Source organism: Melopsittacus undulatus, chromosome 7, assembly GCF_012275295.1.
Source record: "Melopsittacus undulatus isolate bMelUnd1 chromosome 7, bMelUnd1.mat.Z, whole genome shotgun sequence".
NCBI classification, from domain to species: Eukaryota; Metazoa; Chordata; class Aves; order Psittaciformes; family Psittaculidae; genus Melopsittacus; species Melopsittacus undulatus.
Window position 1 is genome coordinate 61,324,239 of NC_047533.1, and position 12,067 is coordinate 61,336,305.

Sequence of the window (12,067 nt, forward strand, 5' to 3'; positions counted from 1 at the left end):
GCTTGCACATCACTTTCTCAAACAAGTATTAAAAATAGCAATTGTCATGTGTTGCTATAAACCAGAAGGGTGTATTAGACATCGTGTTACATACCACCTGCCAATATTATTCTCAGTAATGGAGAAAAATAATCCAGATACAGTGTGAAGAAACAATTCTCTTGAAGAAAAAGCAATAATGGCAAGAGAAACCTATGCTTAAGCAGAAGAGGCCTCCAGATCAGCCTCAGCCCAATGCTTCTGGCCCATTTGGATGACTCGACAAAAGTATTTATCTCTGCTAAGACTGGAATGAGATGTTTTCATGCATAATTATCTTTCTTTTCATTTAAATAAAACTAGCAGATGAGGATCAAATAATAGGAACTGTCTCTAACTTTTATGGTTTTTACAGATATTTGCTGAATTTGCCCAATATTTGCATACAAGTTGGAGAGTCCTCATAATATTTAAGAAGCTGACATAACACTCAGGTTGATGGAGACAGCAGAAAGTGATTCTAAAAAATACACTGAGCAAGTGACAGTCAATTCATCTGTTGTGTTTGCACTAGCAGCGAAGTGTGACACAAAACTTGCAGAGGAAGTGCAGTAACACAGCACAGGTCTGTAAAGGACTCCTGTCTGGTTGATGAAAAATCAGGCACAAGACTATTTCAGTCTCACAGCACTACCTCAAAGAAGAAGCAAGCACAAGGGAGTCAGTAGCACAGCCACCTACTCCGTGCCTTTAAGAATACTTTGCCCACAGCACACTGAAAGCTGTGAAAAAAATCATTTAAACAGCAGGAGTAGGGATACTACAGCAGCAGAATTGCTGAGGCAGAAAGGAGGTCTCTCAAAGACTGTTTAGATGCCACATACAATTTCCTGCCATCCACAACAGTCTATGGTGTGAGGGGATTTCTTAAAGACCTGTGGGATTTCATTTAGAGTCTCCATTAGATAACCCCTTTAGTTTTGGGAATAAAAAGCCATGTTGCCCTGCTGCTCTTGAATCCCTTTGCTGGAATAATATAATACATGGGAAGCTGTGTGGTTTGCTATGCCTAGCTCTCCTGCATTATAAGAGGCATAACTTATCAAAGTTATGCCTCATATATTGTATCTAATACATTATACATATTATAAATTGTCTATATTATATATATTATAAATTATCAAAGGCATAACTTTGCAACTGCTCTTTGATTTCATCTCATCACATTTTCTATGAAAATAGGATGGGCTGTATCCTGTAAAATAAACCGCAGTACTGAACAGTTTCCCTGCTCACCTTTCTACGCACTCCTTTACAACAGCGAAATTGCCATCACCAATTACCTTCCCCACTTTATACTTCTCAAGAATGGTAGATGACCCTGAGCACTTGTTTCCATTCACGCCTGCAAAACAGAAAGGTCACCAATGCAAGCTGAAGTGTCAGCAGGATGTAATATATTCCCAATGGGTTCCACAGATACAGAACAGTCACAAATGCAAAACAAAACTTAAAGATGTTTTCTTCAAAGTTTATTCCCTTGTTTTTATCTCAACTATAAGAAAGAACAAGACAAGATTAATCAGAGTTTTTGACCTTTTAATGCACAAATCAAATCTTACTATGCTTTTGTGCAGGCATATTCTAAATGTAATAAATGTCATTAGAAGTCCTTAGTCTCAATATTTACCGAGTTCTTTTTGCATACTCAAAGCAAAATAGAAATAAGGCTCCTCTACAATGCATGAAAAAACCCAAAGGTTTTATCTGCTCAATTCCTTCAGGTTCCCTTGGCTGCTGCTGAAACATCTAAAATGCAAATACATTTGACAGTGGCTTTTTCAGTATTTTTAAATTTAAAAAAGACTAAAACTAAATTTAAAAATAATAAAAAAATGTAACATTTCTTTAAAGAGGTAAGGAATGAAAGCTTAAGTTTAGCTAAGGTCAGTTTATGGGCTAGTGGTTCTACCTGAAGTACAATGTGCTGTTTTGAGGAGGGCTCCACTTACAATCCAGCCACAAAGACATTTCTTGTGATACTATGCAGGTCATGTTCAAAATCACTCAAATTTCTAATAGTGACTGTTGAAGAGCAGCACTAGTACCACTTGAGATAAAAAGAAAAAAATAATATTTCCTAGCTTTACTGCCTTGATACAGAAAACATGATCCCAATTTTTCCAAGATAAGGTTGTCAACAAGTTATCAAACATCTCGGAACAAAACATTATCTGGAGTCATCAGAAACCGTGTAAAACTGCTAACCCAGCTGCCACCTACAACAAAATTTTTGCAGTGGTTAGCAACTATTGTTGTCCTACCTTCGGGACTCTGGCAATGGAGTGATTCAGGTACGCCATTCACATTGGAAGATGATCCACCATGTGGAGGGATCTATGGGAGAATGTGAGAACTTCTTATTTCTGATGGTAATCACAAGGAGGAGTTAGACAAAAACCCAACAAAGTTAAAAAAGAAACAAAACCAAAACACCCTAAAACCACCTTTACAGAATCCATTTATATTTCTGCTCCTTATTTTTATACTTATTTCTCACAGTTCATCATTATAATGCATCATTATCACTTGTACCAATGTAAGATTCACCCATAATACTCCTTTTTAAATAGTTGAACCAATTTCTGTAAACAGCAAAGAAAATCCCCTCAAGCAGCACCAAGTTCCATCTAAACACTAAAGAGCCGGTGTGTGTGGAGGTAACATTCCCTCCTTCTTCTATACAAGATCATTATGATACACATTACAATACATGTGCATTTCCACATAAGCCAGAGACAGCCATCTCCAGACAACATGCTCTTGTGCTGTAACGCAACACATCTCTTCATAGCTGGCACTGACTGAGGTTTCCCTCACTGAACTCTGTCAATATATGCTCTCTTTAGATTACCGATGAAGCACGCTAGGAAGGTAATGTAGAAATGCTGGGTCAGCTCTACTATGTCTCCTTTAAAGGAGAGAATTTTGGAATAGATGGCTAGGTATGTCTCCAATAGTCAGATTTGCGTGGAGAACTACCGGTCTATATTTTACATTATTATGGATGTTAAGATTTATGACATCTACAAGCATTTCAATTCAGATGTCTGATATGCATCCAGACATAGATCCAGTTTTGTAACTGATACCATGTAAAATATCTAAATTACTTTGAGGGATGAAAGCTGAAGAAATCTATTTTTGCTGCACTAACAATGTAATTGGTACACCATCTGAATCTTCACAATTCTACTTAAAGTCATTCTGTCATACTGCCCAGGGACATACATTTTTAAAAAGGGGTGGACCCATAGGAATGAATACCATAAATAAAATGTACTGGATGTGTTCTATGCACCACTGTCACAATCTCTCACATTACAGTGAAGTATAAGGATACTCTATGAAATTAAAATATATTTCAGATCATTCCCTGTCCTCTGCATAACATTTCTTACTGTTCTATGAAGTTCCATGTCTTGTTTTCTTCATGGGCTATTACAGAAGTTCTCACTACTCACCACAGAAAGGATTAAAATGCTTCTCTGCCTTAAGCTCAGTGTCTGTTGAACTGGCTTTGCATGACACCAGGAATGCAAATGCAGCATTTTCCATTTTAGCTGACATTGTCTGGTTACACTGCTGAATATTTTAAATCATTAACACTATTGTCAATGAAAGAACTGAACTGACAGATAGGGAGATTGTCTAAAGGCTCATGAAATGCTAATAAATGCTTAAGTTTCTAGTGGCAGCTGAGCTGCCAAATCAGTTATAGGTACAGTAACTAGAAGCTGTAGTTCATTTTGCAGAGCTCCTAAAACAGTGATGTTTACTGGCATTTGTCACAAAAGTAGCATAAAACAGCAACCAGTCAGCTACTACTCTGCTCCTTGCTAATAACTTAAAATCAGGTTATGTAAGTGCTGCTGTCTTTTTGACTTACCTATTTGTTCAGCAAGGATCAGAAACAAGGACATTTGTTTTAAATTATATCTGTGCAAAATCATGAGTCAATCACATTATCTTCAAGCATAAAATGGAGGTAACAGAACAGATCACTGCAAAGTATTAGTCACCAGCCAAAAATATTAGTACTCTATTTTGGCAATTCAGTAAGTGACAATACATGGAAATATCTATCCTGCATTCCCAACTTCCTTTACTCTTCTGATCAGGCCAGAGCATGACTCGGGACATTTCTTCTTACTACAGCATTTACAAGAAGGATGCAAACAGCAACAGGAAAAAAAGCTAAAATGAATGTTAAAACAGAAAAAGAATCTAATGCTGGTGTTGTGGCTCAGAACCCAAAATGGCAGGTTTAACCTTAACTCTGCCACTAATTTGCCTCATGGCTCTAGACATGAGGCCAAACTCACTCTACAACAGACTGCCTGTAATTTGGCTGCTGTAGGTCTGTGTCTCAGTCTCTTACCAGGAAATCAGTCTGATCTTTACCTACTGTGTCAGAGCACAGTAGAAATAAACTGAAGATGTCTGTGAGGTGCTGACTAGCCAGAAAAGGTGGGAAAGACAAAGGAATTGATAGCAAGTGACACAGAATACAGTGATTTGTATTATTAAAGCAATTTTTTAATCATTGAACTACCCAGTGACATGTCATATTTATAAGATTATATTAGTTATTTAAATGTATATAAATATATATTTTTATATATTATATATAATAATATTCAAATATTATTTATTGTTGGCATCCCAACAGCTGCAGATATTTTGAAGCTAAAGTAAAGATTTTGGATGTGCAAGTAGATTTGGCTGGTTCACAGGCAATTCCTGTAGGAGCAAGAACAAAAAAGAATGCTTGTTGCTTTGATACTACATTAGTGAATGTGGACAGCATCTATAATCACACTGCATATAGATTTTGCAACAATTCTCCTGCAGTATTCTAGTCCACATGTCACTACTGCTCTTTTCCAATACTGGTCCCTTTACATATGGTAAATGCAGAATGCACAGGTCTTAAATCCACCTTCTCACATACACATTCAAGTCCTACAAACTCAGACCTGAGGCAGAATTTGACTCTGTTTTTAAAAGCTCCCACTAATTTAGAGCACCCGTGACAACCCAGTCCTTTGAAAAAAAAGCCAATCACCTCAGAATGTGAATGCTACTGGCCAAGAACATCTCACACCAACAGTAACTCCTGTTGCATTTAATCATTATGCAATACAGAAAGTAATAATCACTGCTTCTACTGCTCTTGTGTTGTCTTCCTACAGGTTATTTGTGTTTCAACAGCACATGCAAAGCCAGATGCACAATACAACAGAGTTATTAGAGATACTGAGAATATCTTGGTGAACACACAGTTCTAAAAATAGTTGTATGTTATTATACACATTTAAGATGTAAATAGTTACAATAGGTACTGAGCTGAGAAGAACCTCCCCAACTGTCATTTTCTTCACATGCTGAAGTATTTTTTTTGTGGAATAACCATTTTTCCAGGCTTAGAAAAAAGTCTTAACACATTTCTGTATATTTTGTATTATACAGACTGACTGTGACTTATGTCAAAAGTTTTATCAATATGAGTGGTTTTGTGAGAAACACATTAGATCTGTCATATCCATAAGCTTAACACACCTACTTTAGTACCCAACACGTTTACTAAACCTCAATATTATAACTAATGAACAGATACTCAGCATTTTTCCTTTCACTCTTACTAACCTCTAACTCATAAAAAGCTCTATTTTATACATTGCGCTGTAGGATTTTATTAAAAAAATCCAAAAAACAAAAAAACAAACTATCTGAACTTTCCAGTGTATAATGTGCCAAACTGCTGCATCCTGATAGATATTGTATCAGGTTTTCCACTTCTAAGTTAATGATAAGAAATTGAAAACACCAAAAAAAGCTCCACCAAACAAAAAATAAACACAAAACACAACGAAAACAAGCCTTTAAGCCATCAAAACCTTCAAACCATTGCAGAGTCCAAGAGCATGAAATTAAATGGGTATGCACACTGTACTGTATATGTATGTGCAAATGTTTCTTTGACTTCAGTCAGACCTCTTATGGTTGCTCAATATCTTCATAGTGTGTCTAAGATGCACTAAATGTTCTGCCCTTGTTCTCCAGCACATTCATAATGCTTTGAAGAGACTCTGAACTCTATGGTACATGGGTACGCATATGTATGTACACCCACACCCTTATGTCTGGAAAGATACAGACATAAATATGGGGCCTCTACACAAACATTAACATTACTGTTTTGATCCCATAATATCCTCAAAGTGCATCTAGCCTCAATTCTCAAAGAAACCTTCCCCAGCACAAATTAGCCAACAACAAAGACAGCAGGTTAATGAATTCCTCTAAGAACTGCTATTGCACTTGTGTCACTAGGTTGCACAATTGCATGTAAATACTTTTAACATGTAACTGCTAACACAAACATATGTGTACAGAATTGAAGAGATTAAAACCTTGATGAAGATAGGCGGTAATCCTTCAAATCACTTAAGTACATGTTTAACTAAGTACATTAAGATCCTCACAGAAATAAAAGGGGCTACACAGTAGCTTAAAGTTAAGCAAGAAGTTATTTGTTGGATTAGGTTTTAATGCCCTTTCACTTTGGTCATTTGGTCAATCAATCAAACAAGGAAGACATGAAGCTTCTTTATTTGTACAGTTTTATTTTCTTTTTAAGATGATGACATGACTTTGTAGTACTTAATTTCAAGAGGGGACAATAAAACACTACCAAATATGCATAAAGAAGTTATGAAATCCACTTTCCAAAATTTCTTATTTAATATAGTCTCTGGATTATTTTTATGATACAGAGTGTTCATAGTAACAGATTGTCCTGGGTTCAGCAGTGGCAGTCATTTTTCACCTTCTCAGTAGCTGGTGCAGTGCAGTGGTTTTGACTTTCAGCCTGGAAACAGCACTCGTAACACTGACATTTTCAGTTGTTACTCAGTAATGTTTACTCTGACCAAGGATTTTCTGAGTCTCATGCTCTGCCAGGGAGGAAGTGAAGCCAGGAGGAAGCAGAGACAGGACACCTGACCCAAACTAGCTAAAGAGGTATTTCATACCACAGCACGTCATGCCCACTATATAAACTGGGAGCAGTTACCTTGAAGGGCTAAAACACTGCTTGGTCAGGCTGGGTATCAGTTGGCGGGTGGTGAGCAGTTGTATTCCCTTGTTATTTCCCTTATCATTATTATTATTGGTGGTAGCAGTAGTGGTTTGTGTTATACCTTAGTTACTGCACTGTGCTTATCTCAACCCATGGGAGTTACACTCTTTCGATTCACCTCCCCATCCCTCTGGGAGCTGGTGGGGGAGGAAAGGTGGGCGAAAGAGCAAGAGCTGCTCAGTTCTGAGTTACAGCTGGGCTTAAACCACGACACAGATGCACTGGAGGAGTTAACAGTCAAAGTACCCCTAACAGCACTGAATATGTGGTATCTGTAAATGCACACTTAAAACCAAAGAAAAAGGCTAAACCTTTCAATTGTCACACTCAGTTGTCCTGTGCTACCTAAGGCACTATTACCACTATTTCTTAATGTAGGCACTAGTTTTAATCTCCATGGAAAATAGAAAAATAAGAAAGTCAATACATTTGTTCAAAAAATAATATTGTACAGAGTAGTCACTTATTTCATGCCATACTTTTTAACATTTATATCTAAATCTTTACCATCTGCAAAGTGAAATGCTTAGTTAACAGGCCAATATTGTGATGTTAAAAATAAACAACTTGAATAAGTATACATAGTAGCATGACATTGGATGCGTGCTATCCCTTTTTGTCACTTACTGGAATAAAGGCATTTAGTTTGGGTTGTGGGAAAATTCTGTAGCATTTACTATTATTAAGCCATAGCATAAATTCCTCATTTCAGTTCTTTTTAAAACACTTCTGCAAGACTGGGTTGTTGGACAACAAACTGGCTTCCTGCATGTACTGAACAATTAACAGCACAAACGCACTCTGACTGGAAAACTAAAAATGACATAAGAAAAGCCCTTCTCTTTAGAGACAAGCTATTTACAAGGAGTGTTTCCTGCAAGGAGTTTTCTGTGCCAGAGTGCACCATTTCTGCTTATGAAGTGCTCTAAAGCAGAAATAATCCTCGGGGACTGGGAAGACTTCACTTTGAAGGAAAAGTGGCATTCAGAGAACATGGTGCAAGACTCAGTGTCTGAGACAGACAAAATTGCTGCTGTAATCAGTACCTTTTGCAAATTTACTGCCTTGATGACTAGCATTATCACTTAAACTCTACATTGATCATCAAGCTTCAAAAAGCTTAGCCTGGTTCTAATCTACAGTCGAATGTTTTACTTTTTCTAGCTTTCCAAACAATATAGTTTTTCAAGCACAGTTCATATGTAGCTGCTCCCTCTTTTTTACAGGAAATAGAAACATCAGCCCCAATTTGTTTCCTTTACCTGCTGGTCCTAGCTCATATAAAGTCATTATTAACTGTTGCTGTTTTGTGCTCTACAAAAATAAACACATATGTTTTCTACGCAATAAATCTGCCAATATATTTCATTTTTCAGAGCCAGAAAACTCAAAAATATACTTTATTCTTTCACTGTCTGCCATGGTATTTACATCTACATTTTAATTCAGCTGTAGTCATGACACCTTCTTTACGTAAGTGCAGGAAGCCTGTGCCACAATGTAGCCTTAGCAACAAAGAATTATTTAACAATAGAGAAAAACTGTAATCTCAAAATAGTAAAATTGGTCCCTGCTTTCCTTCTCTTTTCCTCATCAGACTGACCAAGATCAATCCTACAGAAATAACAGGTTTCTTAAAAGAATGTGGTTTTGCATAAAACCATGCCTCCCTGCTACTGATTTTATGATGATTCTTCATGAAATCAGTTATTAGTACTAGAACATAGACAACAAACAAGGGTTACTGTGCAGTGCACTTGATCCTTTTGGAATTTATCCTGAGAGTCACTATAGAACTTTATCTCTAGTCTCAGGAGCACAGCTGGGATGCTCCTAATGAATAGATGCAGCTTAAAAGGATAAAACAAGAGGTACTCTCTACAGTAACACATCAGGTCTGAGATGATCAATTTGATTTTGCTGTCTTCTTTGGTCATATAGGGATGAATGATTTACACAAAAACTCGTTAGTATCCAGCATTGATTAAATTCCAAAATGAAGAAGTACAACAGCCTACTTCAGTGAAATTGACATTGAAAGGGAAAGAGGACATGTTCACTTTACTGAAAATTAATTGTTACTATTAGAATTATCTCTATCTTAATGGAGCTTTAATCGCCTAAAGCAGACAGAACGGAGTGGGGGGGGGAAGGGGGGGGAATAAAACAAAGCAAAACAAAACAAAACCAACCAACCAACCCCAAAAAAAACAACCAAACCACCACACACCCAAATTATCTAGTTTCTAAACTTGCGATTTCATTGAAGATGAAAAAGTATTTTCTAATTATAGTGCAGACCAGATGAGAACCTCAAGTCCAATGACTTGGGTGTCCTGTAGTGTAAGTTCTGTACAAAAGCTGTCCAGACAAATTTTAAGACACAGTTCCAAATTTCATTGTCAGAACTATTATTTCCCTTGAAAATGCTTAGAGGGGAAAGGCTAATCTAATTAGCTTTGGACAAAGAGAAGCTATGGGATGGTACAACTTAACAACATAAATGCAGAGATCAACACTAAATTGCCTCAATGAACCAAACAAATAAAAATACATTAGAATTAAACAAATAAATCAAAATATTTCCTCAGAATTATCACAGAAGCCTGGCAGAAACCAGTGCCATACTGCTTGCAAAACAGACAAAGACCTGGTAACAATTAGCATGTCTAAACCCAAATCTAAATACTATTCAAATCACGTCCTACAGCCAGTCTCTTAATTGAGAAAACAGTTTTCCACAGAATTATGCAGACTCTTCACAACTGTTGTGCTCACCAATGGGAGCTATTACTTGACCAGAATAATCACTGCAAACCATCCCATGCATTTGCAGAGAGGCTGCAATGGATGATTTCCTAAAAAATTCTCCTTGAAAGGACAGCTGCACAAATGCAGCAGTAAGATGCTCAAAAGTGCTCCAGATTGTTCCTTTTATTTTACTGAGCCAAAGGCACAGAGCAGCCTGTATGAACTGTAAATGTCACCAGTTTTTAAGTAGGAAAGAAAGACAATTCTCTTGGTGCAACACAGAGAAAAATCTGCCAGCCATTAGGCTGCTCTCAAGGGAACCCCTCATATGCTTCCAGGCAGGAGGCTGCATTAGCGGGTGAAACTGTGTGCCACGGATGAAGAACCGTGCTTCAGATGAAATCTTAGACAATGTTACAAGACTGTATGGTATTGAAAAGTGGATACTACATTTATATAGGCTGAGGGAATATAAATTACTTGGTGGATTTCTGCAATCTATGAAACAATGGAAAAATCGGGGGGCAAATTGGCATATTCAAAACACCATCAACCTCCACTTTTCCTAAGCTACCAACCAAAGACAAAACACAAAAATCTTACTTCAGATCTCCTCACCATTTCAACTCAAAAGTCATACTAGCAAGGCTACACTAGAGAATTGCAACTCTTTTCCCCCCCTTTTTCTTTTTATTTTTTCAGCATCATTGTTACACATCGTTAATTCATTTAATATGTGGATAAATAATGGGATTTGGGGGTTTTGATTATTCTTGCACTTACCTTGAGTCCTCGAAAGCTGCCTGGGCTTGTTGGTGAAGAACTGGAGGACTTTGTAGATTTTGGGGTGGATAATTGACTGCTTGGGGTTCCATTAACTGGCCAAAGCAATAAAAGCAAACAAATGGAAGAAAAGTGAACAGAAGTAAAAAACTGTAACTTTCTTTTAAACACAACATACCTCTCTAACAAGTAATCCTTCAAGTCTGCATACAAAGAGCAAAACAGACTCCTCAGTATTATGAAGAAAATATGTCTTGCATGCCACACAACTGCATCCCCAAAACTCATGAGGCTGGATATGGGACCAAGGAAGACACACAGATTTTGCGTAGTCATTCTAGAGATTAAGCAGGCTTATTCTGTTCTTTGCCAGTGCAAGATCTTTGGACAAAAAATAGCTACAGTCTTTTAGAATTATGTCATTTATTGTGATGTCACACAATAAAATATGGAGAGAGAAAGCATCTTCTTTTTGGATCAACAGTCCTGTCTAGGCAGAAAGTTTCACAGAATCCAAGTTGTTTTGTTTGGATTTTTTTTTAAGAAAAGAAAAAACAAGAAGTACAAGCTATTTGGATGATAAAGAACTTACATAGTGGCTCAGAAAAATACTGATTTGGGAAAAAAAAGCAAACAAGTTAGGCTATTTCAGATTTTCACATAAGTTTAAGTGTCTGTGGAAACAGACAATACACTCCTTCTTGACTTCAAGTGTTCCTTCATTTGAAGGCTAGCTCTCCAGATAGGCCTGACACAACATCTGACCTTAATATAACTTAGGTCAGTCCCTGGATTTTCCTGACGAAACCAGACTGATGAATTTCATTATGCAGACAGAACAGCACACTGCTCATAGAATCATAGAATCATACGATGCAACATTATTTCTTCTCTACATGAACCTCCTTTTTCCTTGGGAGATGAAAATACTAGGCAGAAACTTTAGAACTAAAAAGGTTTCATAGCTGATTCATGGTGAAGGATTATCTTTTCAGAAAGAAAAATGGAACCCCAACAAACAGAAAGTTAGCTTCAAAGTAAAAGTTACACCTGCATATATTCTTTACATATTCAGAGGTCTGTCATGGGTTATGCATCACTTCTTAACTAGCACTACTGGATTTATTCTACAAGTGTCTACTAACCAACCTAGTACCCAAACATTATTTGAGTGCTAAAGATGCCTTCCAAGCACTGTTTTTACAACCTGGGCAGTCCATCTGCCAGCAGGCAAGGCTGAATGCACTGCAACTTCCACAAACTCCTGTTTTTAATGAAAATTTCTCTCTCTGATGTGTGATGTTAAGATATAAGTAATCAGCAGTTATCTACAGAATAAGTCTATCTTGA

At 37.0% G+C, this 12,067-nt stretch overlaps 1 protein-coding gene across 3 annotated transcripts in view; it reads right to left on the bottom strand.

The window, feature by feature from the left end:
- The window catches only part of DCLK2 (doublecortin like kinase 2), an 84,863-nt gene that overhangs the window by 23,506 nt on the left and 49,290 nt on the right, over positions 1–12,067 (bottom strand). For all 3 annotated transcript variants that reach the window (XR_004549882.1, XM_034065032.1, XM_031046778.2), the window contains 3 exons: positions 10,718–10,812; positions 2,304–2,376; positions 1,276–1,384 (listed from right to left, as the gene is read on the bottom strand). Coding sequence is in view for 2 of the 3 variants with exons in the window: in XM_034065032.1 (XP_033920923.1) it covers positions 1,276–1,384; positions 2,304–2,376; positions 10,718–10,812 (277 nt within the window). In the remaining variant the exon portion in view is untranslated. The remainder of the gene's footprint in view (positions 1–1,275; positions 1,385–2,303; positions 2,377–10,717; positions 10,813–12,067) is intronic.